The sequence below is a fragment of the Colobus angolensis genome, unplaced genomic scaffold (assembly GCF_000951035.1).
Source record: "Colobus angolensis palliatus isolate OR3802 unplaced genomic scaffold, Cang.pa_1.0 Scaffold74, whole genome shotgun sequence".
Taxonomy (NCBI): Eukaryota; Metazoa; Chordata; class Mammalia; order Primates; family Cercopithecidae; genus Colobus; species Colobus angolensis.
The window spans coordinates 9705015-9726148 of NW_012121154.1; the positions used below are offsets into that span (position 1 = coordinate 9705015).

Sequence of the window (21134 nt, forward strand, 5' to 3'; positions counted from 1 at the left end):
AAAATTAGCCAGGTATGGTGGCACATGCCTTTAATCCCAGCTACTCAGGAGGCTGAGACATGAGAATCGTTTGAACCTGGGAGAGGGAGGTTGCAAAGAGCTGAGATCACGCCACTCCACTCAAGCCTGGGTGACAGAGCAAGACTGTCTCTCCCCCCACACACACACACACAAAAAAAGATTAAAAAAAAAAGAGAGAGATGGGGTCTTGCCATGTTGTCGAAGCTGGTCTCAAACTCCTGGACTCAAGCAATTATCTCACCCTAGCCTCCCAAGTAGCTGGGATTACAGGTGTGAGCCACTACACTTGGACCTTAAATTCTTTCTGAGAGTTTAAAAAAATTCTTTTTAATCTTTTACTTGACAAAACTTTAATTCCTTGAAACAGATCGAAAACAAGTTGTAAGAGATTAATTTAGGTAAGAATAGAAAGTGGTGTGACTAACAACGCCCCTCATTCAGATGAGCAGTATTAAGATTATATTGTTACTTATATTCCTGGCATAAAACTAATAATGATATCAAAAACTATGTGTTAAATATCACATATACATAATCTCTAACACTGCAAGGTGGGTATTATTTCCTTTCAAACATGAGGAAACTGAAGCTCAGAGTGAACTGTACTGCACTATGGTCAAAATGTTTGTAAAAGGTAGGTTTGTCTGATTTAAATCTATGCTTTTTCTACCAAGTCACATTCAAAGTCAAGATCAAAGTCAAGGTTATCAAATAATTTCATAGGTCCTAACTCACTCATAATCTATTACTAACAAGACACAGTGAATCACAAAAACCTCAGCTTCAAAAAATTTGTACTCAATACTACTTGATTTTTTTTTTTTTTTTTAATGAGACTGAGTCTCGCACTGTCACCCAGGCTGGAGTGCAGTGGCACAATCTCGGCTCACTGCAAGCTCCGCCTCCTGGGTTCACACCATTCTCCTGCCTCAGCCTCCCAAGTAGCTGGGACTACAGGCGCCTGCCACCGCCCCTGGTTAATTTTTTGTATTTTTAGTAGAGACGGGGTTTCACCATGGTCTCCATCTCCTGACCTCGTGATCCGCCCACCTCGGCCTCCCAAAGTGCTGGGATTACAGGCGTGAGCAACCGCGCCCGGCCTACTTGATTTTTCATCAATAATTTGATATATACTATGAGCTTACTAATATAATGAAAAGAGAAATACATCCTAAACCTTATCAGCAACTTAAAACATTAGGAGAGTGACATTTAAATTCTCTAAGATAATTGATTAATAATATTAACGTACATATTGACAACACTTAGATAACTTGATTACTTAATAATTTCTCAGTTTTATATTTTCTCATTTTATTCACTTTCTGTCCAACATTACTTAATACTGACAAAGGAAACAGCTGGGAGTAATGGAATAAATTAAGGTTTCCCTACTGTTTATGCAACATAACTGAAAGATGTATCTTTTGCAATATATTACTTACTGGAAAAAATTAACATATTTACAAATTAAAGATAATTTTAACCATATTAATTACATTAGTATAAAAAAACTTTGAATAAAATCACTATGTAATTTGTAAGTTTGATTTGTATGTCATATTTATAGAAGACCACACTTTGTAAGTTTTATTTAAATACAAATTATCTGTAACTCTATCATTACTTCCTACAGTGAGGACAGAATATGATGCTGTAAGACACCAGAACAGTTTTGAAATAAATTTTACTTCAACATAGCATAAAAACACCAATGTTAGAAAATCAGGGTAAGAAATTATCTTCTCTCAGCTTTGAAGATAGGAAACAAACAAAACATACTGTGGTATTAACAGACTCATCAAAATATTCAGGCCTGGTGCGGTGGATTACAAGGGATTACATGCTTGTAATCCCAGCACTTTGCGAGACAGAGGCAGTCAGATCACCTGAGGTCAGGAGTTTGAGACCAGCCTGGCCAACACAGTGAAATCCCACCTCTACTAAAAATACAAACATGAGCTGAGCCTTGGTGGTAGGTTCCTGTAGTCCCAGCTACTCAAGAGGCTGACGCAGGAAAACCGCCTGAACCCGGGAAATGGAGGTTGCAGTGAGCCGAGATTGTGCCACTGCACTCCAGCCTCACTGACAGAGCAGGACTCTGTCTCACCATCTCAAAACAAACAAACAAATGAACAAAAATTCAAACCATATATTAATAACCGGATTTTTTAAAATGTATTTTCACTTGTTCAATTTTATTCCTATTTAAAAATACCTCTCTATTTCAGTCCACAGATGGTATTCTACTTACAACACCACTGAATATTTGAAGATTATTAAGTAACAATACATAATTAATTATTGTTAAGTACAGGAATACCTCATTTTCCTGTGTTTCTCAGATCCTGCATATTTTACAAATTGAAGTTTTGTGGCAACCCTGCACCAAGCAAGTATATTGGTATCATTTTTTCAATAGCATATGCTCACTTCAGGTCCATCACATTTTGGAAACTCTTGCAGTATTCAAAACTTTTTCATTATGACGATATCTGTTATTGTAATCTTATCAGTGATGTCTGAAGTTACTACTCTGTTTTTGGGTGCTACAAACTGCTCCCATATAAAATGGAAAACTTCATCAACAGATGTTGTGAGCGTTCTCACTGTTCCACTGACAAGCTTTTGTACCCTCTCTCGTCCTCTCCTTGGGCTTTCCCATTTCCTGAGACACAGTATTGAAATTAGACTAACTAATAACCCTACAATGGCCTCAAAGTGTTCAAGTGAAAAGGGTCACATACTTTTCACTTTAAATAAAAAAGCTAAAAATGATTAAGCTTAGTGAAGAAGGCATGTTGAACACTAAGACAGGCAGAAAGGTAGGCCTCTTGTACTAAACAGCCAAGTTTAGAATGCAAAGGAAAAGCTCTTGAAGGACATTAAAAGAACTACTCCAGGAAACACACAAACAATTAAATAGGTCAAACAGCCCTATTGCTTACATGGAGAAAGTTTTAGTGGTCTAAAAGATCAAACTAGCTACAACATTTCTACAAGCCAAAGCCTAATCCAGAGCAAGGAGCTAACTTCCTTCATTTCTATAAAGCGTGAGAAAGCTGCAGAAGGAAAGTTAGAAGCTAGCAAAGGCTGGTTCATGAAGTTTAAGGAAAGAAGCTGTCCCCATAACATAAAAGTGCAAGATGGAGCACCAAATTCTGATGTAGAAGCTGCAGCAAGTTACCCAAAGATCTGAGCTAAGAGCACTGATGAAACAAGCCATACTAAATGACATATTTTCAGTATGGATGAAACAGCCTTATACTGGAAGAAGATGCCATCTAGGACTTTCAGAGCTAGAGAAAATAAGTCAATGCCTAGCTTCAAAGCTAGGCAAAAAAAAACCAGGCTGACTCTCTTGTTAGGGGTTAATGCAGCTGGTGACATTAAGTTGAAGCCAATGCTCATTTACCATTCTGAAAATCCTAAGGGCTCTAAAAATCATGCTAAATGTACTACTCTGTCTGTGCTCTATAAATGGAATAAGGCCTGGATGTCAGCACATCTGTTTTTGTTTTTTCAACCCCACCCCCAGCCCATCCCTACTGCATGGTTTGAGGAATATTTTAAGCTCATTACTGGGGACTACTGGTTGGGAAAAAAAAATTCCTTTCAAAATATTTCTGTTTACAATGCACCTGGTCACCCAAAAGCTCTGATGGACATGTACAAGGAGATTAATACGTTTTCATGCCTGCTAACACAACATCCACTCTAGAGCCCATGGATCAAGGAGTAATTTCGAGTTTCAAGTCTTATTATTTAAGAAACATATTTTGTAAAGCTAAAGCTGCCATAAATAATGATTACTCTGATGGGTCTAGGGAAAGTGAACTGAAAACCTTCTGGAAAGGATTCAGCATTCTAGATGCTATTAATTACATTAATGATTCGTGGGAGGTCGAAATATCAACATTAACACGAGTTTGGAAAAAGTTAATTCCAACCTTCGTGATAACGGGGGTTCAAGACTTCAGTAGAGGAAGCAACTGCAAATGTGGTGGAAGCAACAAGAGAATTAGAAGTGGAGCCTGAAGATGGAAATGAATTGCCACAATCTCATGATAAAACCTGGAATGGATGAGGAGTTTGCCTCTTATGGATGAGAAAAGAAAGTGGTTTCTTGAGATGGAATCTACTTTCTTGAGATGGAATATACTTTTGGTGAAGATACTGTGAACACTGTTGAAATGACAACAAAGGATTTAGGACATTACATCAACTTAGTTGATAAAGCAGTGGAAGGCGTTGAAAGGACTGACTCCAATTTTCAAAGTAGTTCCACTGTGGGTAGAACAGCAATTGCTGTTGGTATCAATCAGCAGGACATGCCACAGAGTATTCTTTCATGAAAGGAAGAGACAATCAACGTGGCAAACTTCACTGCTTTCTTATTTTACGTATTTAGAGGTGGAGACTCCCTCTGCCCAGGCTGGAGTGCAGTGGCATAATCATAGCTCACTGCAGCCTCAACCTTCTGGGCTCAAGTGATCCTCCTACCTCCGCCTCCCAAAGTGCTGGGATTACAAATGTGAACTACCATTCCTGGTCCTGTCTTTTACCAAAAATTGCCACAGCTACCCCAACCTTCAGCAAACGCCACCTTGATGAGTCAGCAGCCATCGACGTCAACAAAACCCTTGACTAGCATAAAGATTACAACTAGCTGAAGGCTCAGATGATCATTAATGTTTTTTAGCAATAAATTATTTTTAAATTAAGGCATGGAAGGCTGGGCGTGGTGGCTCACACCTGTAATCCTAGCACTTTGGGAGGCCGAGGTTGGCAGAATACCTGAGGTCAGGAATTTGAGACCAGCCTGGCCAATGTGGTGAAATCCCGTCTCTACTAAAACTACAAAAATTAGCCAGGTGTGGTGGGACATGCCTAAAATCCCAGCTACAGAATCACTTGAACCGGGGAGACAGAGGTTGCAGTGAGCCAAGATCGTACCACTGCACTCCAGCCTGGGCAACAGAGCAAGACTCTGTCTAGAAAAAAAAAAAAAATTAAGGCATGAAGTGTTTTACAGCTATAATGCTACTGAACACAGAGCAAGACTCTGTCTAGAAAAAAAAAATTAAGGCATGAAGTGTTTTACAGGTATAATGCTACTGAACATTTAACAGACTATAATACAGTATAAATGTAACTTTTATATGTACTAAAAAAACAAAAAATTTGTCTGAATTGCTTTATTGTGGTGGTCTGGAACTGAACCTATAATATCTTTGAGGTATGCCTGTGTGTGATAAAATATACTTACAAAATATAAAAGAAAACAACATGCTTGAGAGATTATTTTGTCCCTTGTATGAAAAAAAAGCAACAGCAGAACCCTAATATAAAAGAAGTATTTCCATTAACTGCTTATGTTCAGACTATAATAATAAAAGAAGAATATTTATCCCCAAAAATGAAATAATAAGAGGAATAGATTGTACATACCCTTCCCATCTCAAATTCTCGGCAGGCCATTACAATGATCTAAAAAGTGATGGTGGGGAGTGAGATAAAGAATGTATCAGTTAAACACAATTTTACTTTTTAATAAAATACAGATTTCAAGAATTTTGCACCCTGAGAAGTATAATTGGCTTGCCTAAAAAAGTAGTTTCAATATTACACGTGTAAGTTAAAGAAATTATCAAAATTAGACTTTCCAAACAAAGGCTAACTATATAGCAACAAATTAAATTGGTTCCAGTTAACATGATTTTTTTGGTTTGAATCAAATTATGTGAATCTTACAGATTTACTTTGTGACTTCTGACATTATATTAAAGTACCACTTTTAGGATATTTACCTAATTATAAATAGCACTATTAATTAAAAATACATTTATAATTATTTAAATATTGAATGCATTTAACACAATTTTAAAAGGTGATCACACCTGTTTTTCCCCACAACACACAGCATAGCTGAGAGAATTTTACAGTAAACATTGTATAGCCATCATCTATATTCTATCATTAACATCTCACCATGTTTCATCACATAGCTATCCCTCTATCAATCCATCGTTTTAAAAATGCATTTCAAAGTTAAGTTTTGAACATCAGTATACTCTCCCCAAAAATACTTCAGCATGCATATTATTATCTAGAACACAATAATTTTTTTTTTTTTTGAGACAGTCTCACTCTGTCACCCAGGCTGGAGTGCAGTGGCGCGATGTCAGCTCGCTGCAAGCTCCGCCTCCCGGGTTCACGCCATTCTCCTGCCTTAGCCTCCCGAGTAGCTGGGACTACAGGTGCCCGCCACCACACCTAGCTAATTTTTTGTATTTTTAGTAGAGACAGGGTTTCACTGTGTTAGCCAGGATGGTCTCGATCTCCACCTCATAATCCGCCCGCCTCGGCCTCCCAAAGTGCTGGGATTACAGGCATGAGCCACAGCACCCGGCCAATCTAGAATTATAATTTTTATATTGTTTCCAGTATTTTTCCCTTGAGGTAAATTTTACATATAATGAGATGCACAAATCCTAAAGTGAACATTCTCCAAGTATGGACAAATGCACTCATCTGTGCAACACAAATCTTATCAAGACACAGGATGTTTCCATCATCCAGAATGTTTCTTCATGATCTTTCTCAGTCAATCCCCAAGCACATCTAGTTTTTAAAGTGAAGTACAGCAAATACAAATAACTGGAAAAGTGCCCCCCTTTTATTAATCTTTCAAAGACCACAGGATGTCAATGCTTTAGAATCACTACAATTCCATAAAAAAGCCGTAAGACAAAAATGAAAGTTCCATATTACTGATTTTCCACATCCACACAAAGAAAAGTATCAGTGCACATGGTTAGGTTTCAAGAGTATTACAGAGCAGTATAGGGTAGCTCTTTGCAGTATTCTAACTAATTTCTCTGCTTCCAAATCTAAGGACACATTATTTCCCTTCATCCAAAAGAGTAAGAGGACAATGAATGAACTCCAGGGGCAGATGAAATTCTCTTACACTGTATATTTATAGTTTATTTATAGTTAGGTGTTTATATATATTTTCTGAGAAGAGGGACTTAAATGAGTATAACTGTACTATCAATTATTTTACTGACCTATTAGAGCACTAATCCTTTTCTGATTTTTATAAGTTGTTTGATAGTTGTATCATTACTTACTAACTTAGGACAAAATTTAAATTGTTATCACACCTTCTTCTTAAAATATTTAGCCTAGTTTGTAAAAATTTAATAAGACATCCTAAAAATGTACCCATCTTTTTAGTAAACATCAGCAATAAGTAAACATAATTATGGATTTTTTAAAAATCCCCTCATTCCTTATTCAGTAAAGCATCCTATATCATTACATATGTTTTTCTCAAAATTTACTGTGAAAAGCAAATTACTTACCACAACATTATATTCCCATATCATCCTCCAAAAATCTATTACTGTATTTGCTAAAGGTCCTTGAGTTGCTACATATGCTTTTGGCCCATAGACGCCCTAAAAATGGTTAAAAGCAAATTTCACATTTATTTTGATTACCAAAAATATTTCATTATCCAAAATAAAAGGTTTCAAATTGTATTAGTAATACTGTTGTTTTAACTCAAACCATTTCTAAATAATGTGTCTTTCATAGTATATTGAAACATGGCAAAATATATTCAATCCACTTAAGCTTTTGATGACTGCTATTACTTTTGTGTGTTTACTGGATATGATGCACAGAATAGGTATTTAAGAACCACCTTATGCCAATTAAAAATTATTACTTATCTAGGCATTAAAAACAAAAGCCCTGATACCTACTTAACAAAGCTAACTGTGGCAGAAATACAGAGCATGCTCTGATTCTGAAACAATACTAAAACTAGTAAAGAGTTCTTTCTTAGTTTCTTCCATAGCTACCTTCCATTATCTATTCAACTCTGAAGTTTATCAAGCATCTACCATACACTTTTTTAATAATGAACATGAGAATATACCAAACAGGGTCACTGACTAAACTGGCACATAACTGACTCATACAATGAATCAGTGTCATTAAGCGTAATTAAAAACTATAACTTTTAACAAACACCCTTATAAAAGAATATAAACACTGACAACATCTGAAATAGCAAACTATCAATTTATTAGTTTTTATTTAAGGTATTAATTTTGGTTTTTAACTTTGTTTAAAAAAGAAATTTTTGTTTAAAACCATGACTGCTGAATATTGACATAGATATTAATTTTACCACATAAACTTTGTTTTTTTTGAGGCAGAGTCTCGCTGCGTCACCCAGACTGGAGTGCAGTGGCGTGATCTCGGCTCACTGCAACATCCACCTCCCGGGTTCAGGCGATTCTCCTGCCCCAGTCGCCCGAGAAACTAGGATTACAGGCATGTGCTACCATGACCCGCTAATTTTTGCATTTTTAGTAGAGACTGGTTTTCCCCATGTTGGCCAGGCTGGTCTCGAGCTCCTGACCTCAGGTGATCCACCCGCCTAGTCTCCCAAAGTGCTGGGATTACAAACGTGAGCCACCGTGCCTGGCCTTACATAAACTTTTATCAGTTAACATTTTTATCAACACAAACATGAAAATATGTATAGACACCATATATAAAATAATTGAAAATTACATTATCATATCACTTGAAAGATTCAAAAACACAGATTAGCTGATGGAAAAAAAACCTTTTATTTAAACTGAATCAAGTGGCAGTTTGCATCTATCTCTATTGATAACTATAAAGAACTTGACGCTGGGTGCAGTGGCTTACGCCTGTAATCCTAGCACGTTGGCAGGCAGAGGTGGGCTGATCACAGGTCAGGAGATCAAGACCATCCTGGCTAACACAGTGAAACCCCATTTCTACTAAAAATACAAAAAATTAGCTGGGAGTGGTGGCGGGCACCTGTAGTTCCAGCTACTTGGGAGGCTGAGGCAGGAGAATGGCGGGAACCCGGGAGGCGAGCTTGCAGTGAGCCGAGAAAGAGCCACTGCACTCCAGCCTGGGAGACAGAGCGAGGCTCCATCTCAAAAAGAATTAGACTGCTTTTCATCAAAGGGTATCCAAACAAAGGTTATAAAAAAGAGACTATTTAATCTTGGATTTTGGGTTGCCACCCAAAACAGTGACAACTGTCAAAAGTTTTACATTTAAGGCTATGTTCTAGAATTTTAAATCAGTATTATCCAGTAATCCCACCCCTAGTAATTTATGCTAGGAAATTATTCAAAAGAACAAAGATGTTTACTGCAATATTATTATTTTAAAAATCTGGAAACAACCTATATGGGTCAACAACAGGGAATGATCATGTTCATTTGTGCACACAAACCCAAAGGGATAACTGAGAAAATAATTTAGTAATAGGTAAGACTTCCATGGGAAAGAAGAAATAAAAAAGAAAATGTTATCTCTGCTATAACAAAACTAAGTACAAACTATTTATCTATATGAATAAGGAGGCTAGAAGGAAAGCATATAAAAATGATGTGCCAGGGCAGTGGTTTTATTTTTATTTCTTTTGCTGCTGGTATCACGTCCGAGCAATTCAAAAAGGTTTTACAAAACTAGTATGTAGAAAGATATTAATATGGCAGAGAAACACCATTTGAAGTTAGTACATACCTTTATAAAATTTGCATTGATATAGTCTGAATCTTGTGAAGGAGTCTTTAATGTCAATTTAACTCGGCTGTGATCAACTGCAAGAAAAAAATACATAAAATATGTATGGTTGACATACAGGTATTTTCTAATGAAGCGTAAGTAAGGTTAAATAGACAGCTTAAGAACATTTACTTTAAAAAACAATGGATGAAAATGGACTCTAGGTATCAGCAGGATAATTTCTAACATTACACTGAAAGGAAATAAAATAAATTTTCAGACAACCACCACCTGGCAGGCACCTGTAATCCCAGCTACTCTGGAGGCTAAGGCAGGAGAATCACCTGAACCTGGCCGGGAGGCAGAAGTTGCAGTGAGCCAAGATTGCGCCATTGCACTCCAGCCTGGGCAACAGAGCGAGACTCTGTCTTAAAACAAAACAAAACAAAACAGCAGCAAAAAAAACACCACCACCAGTGACGTAAAGCAGTGTATTAAAGTTGCAATAGGAATCATCTCTGGAACTCTTTTAAAATGCAAATTCCAGGACATTATCCCTGATTTACTAGGGCAGAGTCTAGGTATTTCAGCCTCTGCAGCTTTTAACAAACATACCAGGTGGCTGATGAATACTAACCAGTGATACAGAAGCCCATATGCTAAAATTCTTGTTAAAAAATCTAATTTTCATATTTCACAAGAAACTATGAAAAGTAAATTATAACAAATTAATGAATTGAGATTATATATAAAAAGTGCTCAACACTGCTCTGGCTAATAATAGTCATTATTAGGTAATGTAGCTTAGAGTAAAACAACTTAACAAAAAAATTTTATGAAGTATATTTTTCTTTTACATTTTTATTGATTTATTTTTTAAAGGAATATGTTTATAATTTTAAAAAATTAGACCTTAAAGAAAAGTATAAAATGAAAAGCCTCCCCTGCCCTTCAGTTCCAGGGCTCTCTCCCATCAAGATACTATATTAAAGTTTTTTTTCCCCTTCCAAGTGTACTTATTACACATATAGCTATATACTTTGAAAAACTAGTACACAAATGCAAACATCCTATACATGCTGTTCTGTATCATTACTTTTCAGTTTATAGTATATCCTGGAACTCTTCCCAAAGCACAAAAAGATTTACTTTATTATTTTTACTATTATTTTAAAATACAGAGACAAGGTCTCGCTCTGTCACCCAGGCTGAAGTACAGCGGTGCGATCATAGCTCATTAGAACCGAAAACTGCTGTGCTACAGATCTTCCTGCTTCAGGCTCCCAGTGTTTGGATTACAGGTGTGAGCCACTGCACTCAGCTTGCACTAGCCTATCTCACTCTTTTTAGCTTAACAGAGAATTCCACCCTGTGAATGCTTCATTCTTTATTTAGCTACTCTACTGATGGGCCATTTCTTCTCCTATGAAAAACATTACTACAGTGAACACTAATGTACATATAGCTGTTACCAGCATTGCTGTAGGGTAAATTCCTAACAGAGGAATTGCCACTTGCCTTCTAAAAGGTATGTAACAATTTATACAGGGTTATTTAATAAGGGTGACTGGGTATTACCAAACTTTTCGTCACTGACAAACCAAAAAGTAAAAAGATCTTGATTTAATTTCCATTTCTTGAATTATGCAAAGGATTGTATGTTTTAATATATTTACTGGTTATGTGTACTTTTTTTTCCATAAACCACTTGTTTATATCCTTTGCCCATTTTTCCATGTCTGTTTTGTCCTATTGATTTTTATGAAATCTATGCAAAAAGAAAAAATCAGCCCTCTGTCACAGGAAGTGCAAATAGTTTTTTCTAGTTTGTGCTGATGTTTAAAACTTTTTATTTACAACTAATTTTAGATTTATAGAAAAACTGCAAAAATAGCACAGAGAATTTCTATATACCTCTCACTGAGCTTCCTCTAATAGTAACATATTATATAACCATAGGACAATGATCATAATACCACAAAATCAACAGTTATAAAACTATTAATTAAAGAAGACTATACAAATCAGTGTTTTTTTAATCTTTTTTCTCTTTCAAGGATCTCATATTAAATTTAACTTTTAGTGGCCAGGCATAGTGGCTCACACCTGTAATCCCAGCCAAGGTGGTCGGATCACCTGAGATCAGGAGTTTGAGACCAGCCTGGTCAACATGGCGATACCCCATCTCTACTAAAAATACAAAAAAAAAAAAAATCGGCAGGGCATCGTGGTACATGCCTGTAATCCCGCTACTCGGGAGGCTGAGGCGGGAGAAATTGCTTGAACCCAGGAAGGGTAGGTTGTGGTAAGCCGAGATCACGCCACTGCACTCCAGCCTGGATGACAGAGTGTGACTCCATCTCAAGATAATAATAATAATAATTTTTACTTCTCCTTAGTCTCCTTCAACCTAAAAAAAGTTTCTCTGATTTTTTTTTAAATGACTGGAATGAAGTTATGAATTTTTGGTAATACCACTGAATGATGTTGTGTCCTTCTCAGTATAACATATCAGGGGATACATGATATACATATGCTTCAGTACTTGTGATGTTAACCTTGGTCACTTGGTTAATATGGTATTGCTTGGTTACCAAAAGGGAAAGTTACTGCCTTTCCCTTTTGTAATTAGTAAGTAGTTGAAGTTAGATGCTTTCAGACTATGAAATCCTAAAGAAGTAGAATTGCCTAGTATTCATTGTTTCTGGATTAGAAGGGACTGTAACATATAACATATAAAATGCCATTATTATTATCACATTATAATCCCTTCTAATCAATGAATGAATATCAAAGGCAGTTAAAATACAAAAGGAAACACTGAAATGTTAACAGACATGAATAAACTACTTAGCAAAGTATTAAAGAACAACTAATAGTCACTAATTTATTTTTCACTGGCTCAAATTTTATACATAGCACTAAGGCCCAGTTCTACTAATTTAATTGATAAATTTACTTTTAAAAAATATTCTTTAGAAATTTGTAGAAGAGACATATAAGGAGGATATACTTGCTTCTGGTGCAATTATTCATCTCCTCACTGTATTCTAAGAAACAGAATGTTTACAACATGTTTGTCAATGCTTTGTCATTTATTTCATGCCACCTTACATGTCCCATCCCCCTTTTTATATGCCATTTGGGAGACGAAATACACATACAAAAAAAAGCTATGCTTCTGGAAAATGAGAATAGAATATTCAGTGGTTAGGAAAATGATGGCTGAATAACCACAGGAAGCTTCCTCTTACCATGTTTGCCAGTAATAAGGGGTCTCAGTTAATTACCCTTATTCACATGGCATATTAGCCTCTATTCAAAGTATCTCAAAGGCAAATACAATAGTTGGTTTACCACTGGGTCCTCAGTGAAGTTTCAGGTGACCCTAAATCCAAATGAGAACAGTTACTCCCAAATGATAGTTAGGACTGGTGCCAGACTGGCTACATGCAGGTGGTACTTTCCTTTTTTAAAAAATTTTCTAAGATGGAAAATTTTAAGCATACACTAAAATAGAACAGTATAACGAATCTTTGTATATCCATTACCCAGCTTCAATAATTATCAACATTTTGCCAATCTTATTTCATCTACCCCAATCATTTAACAGCTGGGGAAAGCAAATTAAAATCCAAGATTTCTGGAGTACTACGTCTTACAGTAAGTTTAATTCAGTAAATTAAAAACGGGGCACAGAAATACCCTTTTTAAAACTCCCCATTTAAATTCTACAGGCAAATTTGGTAGTCACTGCTTTCTATTATGTACTCACAGCATATTAGATTTTAAAATCAACGTTATGCTACTTACACAGCATATCATATGTATTTTGATTTTTTTTGGCATTTTAAATGTGAATTTTAGTATCATTCATCCAACACATATTTATTGCGTGTAATAAGCACAATAATGTTGTTCATATATCCACAGTAAAGTAATAGCAAGGAAAGGGAGTAAGGAACATCTTGAGGATATCAGCAGTCTTCAGAGCTGTGACAAGCTGGGTCTCAGGGAATGAGAAGTTTGCCAACTGATTAAAAAGAAAACAAAATAGGGCATTATAGATAGCATAATAGGTTCAGAAATATAGAATTAATAAAAAATAGCTACCATGGAATGAACGTTTCCTCTAAGCAAAGAATTTTATCCTCACCACACACCCATGGAGATAGAAGTTATTATTGCTATGCACAGAGGTATGCCCAAATCACAAAACTGAGATGGCAGCGCCACATTTGAAACTGGGGTTGTCTGATTTCAAAGCCAAGGCTCTGGGTCTAAATAAGTACATGTACTGAAGAGGTGTGAAGCAATATGGGACTACTGGAAGAAAGAAGTGGTGAGCAACAAGGCTGAAAATGTAGCCAGCTGTTCTCACTCACTTGACCATAGAGCAAAGAAGGGGTGGCTTGGAATTGGAGTATGGAGTATGATTTCAAATAAACGAGTGTATATCCATCCCAGTTCTGTCCATTGAAAAGGCCTAGAAGCAATGACACACCAAGCCCTGTTCAATGGTGGGGTCATCCAGGACTTTCAGGATTGCTCCCCACCCTCCCAGATGGCTTTTCTGCCACAGCAGACCGGGTGTCCTTCACCTGCCTGCGTCTTCTGTAGTTTGTTAAGCAGCACCCTTAGCTCCTGTGACACCTTAGGGAGAAAGCCACAGCACCTGTGATGTTGGGCCAGCATTAACACCCGGCATATTCTTCACTGGTGCTCTTTTTTTTTTTTTTTTAGACGGAGTCTCGCTCTGTCGCCCAGGCTGGAGTGCAGTGGCCGGATCTCAGCTCACGGCAAGCTCCGCCTCCCGGGTTCCCGCCATTCTCCTGCCTCAGCCTCCCAAGTAGCTGGGACTACAGGCGCCCGCCACCTCGCCCGGCTAGTTTTTTGTATTTTTTTAGTAGAGACGGGGTTTCACCGTGTTAGCCAGGATGGTCTCGATCTGCTGACCTTGTGATCCGCCCGTCTCGGCCTCCCAAAGTGCTGGGATTACAGGCTTGAGCCACCGCGCCCGGCCGGTGCTCTTTTTTTCTCTTCTGAGATGGTGTCTAGCTCCATCACCCAGGTTGGAGTGCATTGGCACCATCTTGGCAACCTCTGCCTCCAGGTTCAAGTGATTCTCCTGCCTCAGTCTCTTGAGTAGCTGGGACTACAGGCATGTGCCATCATGCCCAGTTAATTTTTGTATTTTTAGTAGAGGCGGGGTTTCACCATATTGGCCAGGCTGGTCTTGATCTCCTGACCTCAAGTGATCCGCCCGCTTCAGCCTACCAGTTGTGGGATTACAGACGTGAGCCACCACGCCCGGCCAGACTGATGCTCTTATTAAGCACATTTAGAAATAATCTAAATATTAAAAAAATGAAAGCAATTATTTCTCTCCATGGTTTTGCTAGCTATCCATCCAAGAGAAACAAAATCATAGGTCCACATAGAGAGCTGTATGACACGTTCATAGTAGCATTATTCGATATGTTCATCATCCATATGATGGAATATTATAAAACAACAAAAAGGAATGAACTACTGATGAATGCTACATCATGAATGAATCTTTAAAATGTGTTAACGAGAGGCTGGGCGCGGTGGCTCATGCCTGTAATCCCAGCACTTTGGGAGGCCGACGGGGGCGGATCATGAGGTCAGGAGTTCCAGACCAGTCTGGCCAACATAGTGAAACTCTGTCTCTACTAAAAATACAAAAAATTAGCCAGGCATGGTGGTGTGCGCCTGTAATCCCAGCTAACTCAGGAGGCTGAGGCAGAAGAATCACGTGAACCTGGGAGGCGGAGGTTGCAGTAGGCCGAGATCGTGGCACTGCACTCCAGCCTGGGTGACAGAATGAGACTTCGTTAAAAAAAAAAAAAAAATGTGTTAAAGAGTTAGACACAAAAGACTATATATTGATTGTATGATTACATTTATATTAAATTCACAGAAAAGGAAAATCTACACAGACAGAAAGCTGATTAACAGCTGCCCAGGGCTGAAGACTCAGATCTTTTGGGGGCGATGGAAATATCTTAAAACTAGATTGCATTAATTGTTGCAAAACTCTATGAGTTTACTTTAAAAAAAAAATCATTGAATTGCACAATTAAAATGGATAAATTCAGCATCCTGAGTAGCTGGGACCACAGGTGTGCACCATCATGCTCAACAAAGCTGTGTGTGTGTGTGTGTAGACTGAGTTTTGCTATGTTGCCCAGGCTGGTCTTGAACTCTTGAGCTCAAACAATCTGCCCAGCTTGGCCTCCTAAAGCACTGGGATTCCATGCGTGAGCCACTGCACCCAGGCAATGAATTAAATAGTTATCTAACAGTAAATAAGCACATATCTCTCAGTACAATTACTTCCAATATAAATTTCCAGGCCAGGTGCAGTGGCTCACACCTGTAATCCTAGTACTTTGAGAGGCCGAAGTGGGTGAATTACCTGAGGTCAGGAGTTTGAGACCAGTCTGCCTGACATGGTAAAACCCCGTCTCTACTAAAAATACAAAAACTTAGCTGGGCATGGTTGCGGGCACCTGTAATCCCAGCTACTTGGGAGGCTGAGGCACGAGAATTGCTTGAACCTGGGAGGCAGAGGCTGCAGTAGGCCGAGATCCCACACTGTACTCCAACCTAGGCGACAAAGTGAGATTCTGTCTTACACACACACACACACACAAAATACAAATCAAAATAACTAGAAATTTATTGGAGACCTACTTATCAAACCTTAGATAACTTAAAGGAAAAAAGGCACTGTCACTCTGATTATTGCACAGTGATTAAGAACTCGAGCTCTTGGACAAGGTCTCCCAATGTTGACACTCACACATTTTGGCTTGGAGAAGTCTTTGTTTGGGGAAGGGGGCTGCATCCTGTGCATTGCAGGATGTGTAGTAGTATTCCTAGCCTCTACCTGTTAGATGCCATTAGCAGCCTGTCCACTCCCATACCCCAGTTGTGACAACCAAATCACGCCAGACATTGCTAAGTGAACTTTGAGGGGCAAAATCACCCTAGTGAAGGCTTTAAAACTACCTGGGTTTAAATTCTTGCCCCACACTATTTAACTGTGAGACAAGCTTTTTAACCTTTGTCTCAGTTTCCTGTTTGCAAAATGGCACATAACAGTATTTACCTCAGAGTTTTGCTGTGATGATTATGGTAAATAATCCATTTATCACAGAAATCAGCAAACCATACAAATCAGAACTTTCATTTTTCAGAGGACCAGTTTAACAGTACACCACTAACCTTTCCCATTACCCCTAGTCAAACTGTAAACTTCCCCTTCTATTCTCTGCTTTCTCCCTATCCCTCATTCCAACTATATTCTCAATAACACTAATTACCATCACATGTCAGACCACATATGTTAATTTGTATTGTCCACCACCTTGACTAACATATAAGCTCCACAAGGGCAGGGATTTTGCCAGTCTGTTTTTTGTTACATTCCCAGCATATAGTACACCCTCAGAGCTTTCTGTAAAATGAGTAAATGCCGAGGGAGGCGGATGACCTGACGTTAGGAGTTGGAGACCAGCCTGGCCAACATGGTGAAATCCTGTCTCTATTAAAAATACAAAAATTATCTGGGTGTGGTGGCGGGTGCCTGTAATCCCAGCTACTTGGGAGGCTGAGGCAGCAAAATAGCTTGAACCTGGGAGGCAGAGGTTGTAGTGAGCGGAGATCGCACCACTGCACTCCAGCTTGGGCGACAGAGCAAGACACCGTTTCAAAAACAAAAACAAAACAAAAAAAGAAACAGCATATGAAAACAGAAACCTACAGCTAGATGACAGAAAAAGAAAGTGGACAGGCTCTCTGAATGTGTGCGTTAATAATTCCAGGGCAATCTGGGATCACTTTAAGATTATCTTGCTTAATATAAAGCATCCAGAAAGCCACGTCATCCCCTATTCTGAGGCAGACTGGTGCTATGGTCTGAATATCTGTCTGTCCCAAATTCGTAAGTTAAAACATAAATTCCAATGCAACAGTATTAAGTGGTAGGGCCTTTAGGAGACGATTAGGTCATGCCTTGTGAATGGGATTACCAGCCTTTACTAAATAAAGAGGCCCGAGGGAGCTTGTTTGCCCCTTCCACCATGTGAGGTGCAGTGAGAAGGCACTATGTATGAACCAGAGTGACCCTTCACCAGACAGCAAATCTGCCGATGCCTTCATCTTAGACTTCCCAGTCTCTAGAACTTTAAGATACAAATGTCTGTTATTAATAAGTGACCCTGTTCATGGTATTTCTCTAACAGCAGCCTGAACAGACTAAGACAACGGGTAAGAAAAGTGGACTGTATTTTGCAAAAGCTTAATGACTGGTTACTATGTGCTAGGTACCCTTTTTTTTTTTTTTGAGATGGAGTCTCACTCTGTCGCCCAGGCTGGAGTACAACAGCGCAATCTTGACTCACAGCAACCTCCGCCCCCTGGGTTCAAGCAATTCTCCTGTCTCAGCCTCCTGAGTAGCTGGAATTACAGGCACGCTCCACCACATGTGGCTAATTTTTTATTTTTAGTAGAGATGGGGTTTTACCATGTTGGTCAGGCTGGTCTCGAACTCCTGACCTCGTGCTCCAGCCATCTCGGCCTCCCAAAGTGCTGGGATTATAGGCGTGAGTCACCATGCCCAGCCACTAAGTACACTTTTAAGCATTTAATATTAACCTGTCTATTGTGCAGATAATCCTAAAAAGTATTATTATAACCTCCATTTTAAGGATGACAAAACCAAGGCACAGAGAGGATCAGTCCAAGGTCATATAGCTAGCAAGTGGTGGAGTCAGGATTTCAACTTCCAGAATCAGAACGCTTTACCATTATGCTATGTTGCCACTTGTTAATTCTGCCAACACAGGCTATCCACACATCCCACAGTTGATAATAATGTAGAACAACACAAGAATGAAGGATTAAATTGAGGCAAAGAAGTTAGTGGAGAAAAGAGGGAAAGAGATGAGAGGGAAGAGGTGTTTTAAAAGAGTTATTGGGCCGGGCGCGGTGGCTCAAGCCTGTAATCCCAGCACTTTGGGAGGCCGAGATGGGCGGATCACGAAGTCAGGAGATTGAGACCATCCTGGCTGACACGGTGAAACCCCGTCTCTACTAAAAAATACAAAAAACTAGCCGGGCGAGGTGGCGGGCGCCTGTAGTCCCAGCTACTCCGGAGGCTGAGGCAGGAGAATGGCCTAAACCCGGGAGGCGGAGCTTGCAGTGAGCTGAGATCCGGCCACTGCACTCCAGCCCGGGCGACAGAGCCAGACTCCGTCTCAAAAAAAAAAAAGAGTTATCATGGAAGAAGAAAATTTCAAAAATAGGGATTGATCAATGGCATCAAAATAGTTCAACATTCTTGAATAATCAATATCCTTCCTGTTAGAATAAACAAATCTGGCAATTAAAAAGCCACTGGACCCTGGGCAACATGGGGAAACCCTGTCTCTACTAAAATACAAAAAATTAGTTGGGTGTGGTGGCAGGCACCTGTATTAGAGCTGTCCCAGCTCTCAGGAGGCTGAGGCACAAGAATCGCTTGAACCTGGGAGGTAGAGGTTGCAGTGAGCCAAGATCCCACCACCGCACTCCAGCCTGGGATACAGAGCAAGACTCTTGTCACCAAAAAAAAAAATAAAAGTCACCAAGAACTTTAAGGACACTTTAGAGAGAAAAACCTTTAAGACCGAATGAGAATTGAGGAAATGACATAATGGAATGTAGATATTTCAAAATACTTGAGAAGAAAGAAAGACGACTGGCAGCTTTAAAAGATAGCAAGTGTGACGTATAGCTTTTACTGGATAAAGTGATGGCACACTTTAAGTATATTTTCAGAGTTAAAGTTATTTTGCCAGAAAACTATGCTATTTTAAGAATACAGACAGGGTGCAGTAGCTCACACCTGTAATCGCAACACCTTGGGAGGCTGAGGTGGGAGGATCACATGAGCTCAGGAGTTTGAGACCAGCCTGGGGAACACAGTGAGAACCCCCACCTCTAAATAAACAAATAAATAAATAAAATATTAGAATGTAATGCAATCAATCTAAGACATATACTTAGAGACACATATTCAGATTGCTGAGAACAGTACACACACAGATGTCCGAGTCATCCTAGGCTTCATTTTGTCATGCATAATTAATCAATTAGGGTTCTTGTGAATAGATATATGAAAAATCAACATTGTTAGCATTTTATAAAATGTATTCAGTTGTCTTTATTATTTTAATGAAATAACGTCTTTGAACAGAGACTTCACAAAAGATTTTTTCACTTGGATTTACAGCATTTAAAAGTAATTTAGAATTACAGCAACTATGATACTTAAACGAAAAAAATTAAACAAAAATTAGGATCAGAAGGAAAAACAAAAAGCAAAATTAAGAATTATATCTTTTTCGTGTACTTTGAAAGACAGGTTAATTACTACTTCCTTAACAGTGAAACTCAGGAAGAATAAAACTAGTTAGGTTACAAAAGGCTAATTAGCATTTCTATGTATTTTATCTAGGGCATCTGAAACTTACATGGCAGTATGTCCTTGTATCTGTTCTTTTTAACATTTTCTTCTTTTTCTCCAGTGGCTGTGGGATATATCTTTTCTGTTCTATATTTGGTAGACAATCTTCTTAACCGCTTAAAATACAAAAAATAAAAATTGAAGTTTAGAGAAACAGTGATATTTTAAAATTTTTAATGAAATCTGGTGACCCCAATTCCTTACAACTCATTTTCCTGTCTCTGAGCTCTTAATTTTCCCATCCCTTAATAATTAACCCCAAGGATAATTTCTTTTATAGCATAAGTGGAAACATAAGATTCATATTTATTTCACATGAGCAGCAAAGAGGGAAAACAGAATAAAAGTAATATAATTTAAAGATATCACTAATAAGCTGAGTCAGAATATTTAACTCAGTCTTTAACATATTCGAGAAATTTCGGTGTTTTAACTAAGGGTCACAATAACCAAGTTCTAAAATCATGCCTAAAAGAATTATGTACAGGTTTATTTCTTTTCTCAATAAACCATGAGCACGCACCCATGATGTGCCAGGCTTTCTCCCAAGGCATAAGCTAATAATTACGTACAAGACACTGCAAAACAAAGTTCTTTCATATTGAATTGGAAATGTCCAACAAAGACCAATTCTGCTTATTCACTGCATTACAGAAGTAGTTTGTGGGTTAGTGACAAATTCTTACCACATATGGCAGTAGGGATGTTCTTTGGGCTGGAATATTTCTGTGTGTCAGTAATACACTTCCTGCTTTCAGAAGCACTGAAAGTCAGTATTGTGAATTGTTTAAATTCTACACAACTACATTCCTGAAATTTAATTTCAAAGGAACTTTCTTTCAGGCCTCAAGACATATTGAAAGCATTCTGGTTTTACCATTCAACAAATTATTAAATACAAATAAAATGAAAAAGAAGTCTGGTAAAATTTAACTTTCTACTTTATTTTTGCTACTTGTGATGCTGATATTTAAGGAACTGAAACTGTCTATAAACCTTTTCT

The 21134-nt window shown here is 38.2% G+C and overlaps 1 protein-coding gene across 3 annotated transcripts in view; it reads right to left on the minus strand.

Moving 5' to 3' along the window:
- The window catches only part of PTPN12 (protein tyrosine phosphatase, non-receptor type 12), a 112918-nt gene that overhangs the window by 54461 nt on the left and 37323 nt on the right, over positions 1-21134 (minus strand). Inside the window, exons 2-5 of one of the 3 annotated variants that reach the window (XM_011927713.1) lie at positions 20139-20247; positions 9613-9689; positions 7392-7487; positions 5473-5511 (exon numbers count right to left, since the gene is read on the minus strand). In XM_011927713.1, the coding sequence (XP_011783103.1) occupies positions 5473-5511; positions 7392-7415 (63 nt within the window). In that variant the 5' untranslated portion in view covers positions 7416-7487; positions 9613-9689; positions 20139-20247. Of the gene's footprint in view, positions 1-5472; positions 5512-7391; positions 7488-9612; positions 9690-20138; positions 20249-21134 lie in introns of those variants that run through there. The other 2 variants (XM_011927715.1, XM_011927716.1) reach the window with 2 other exon arrangements.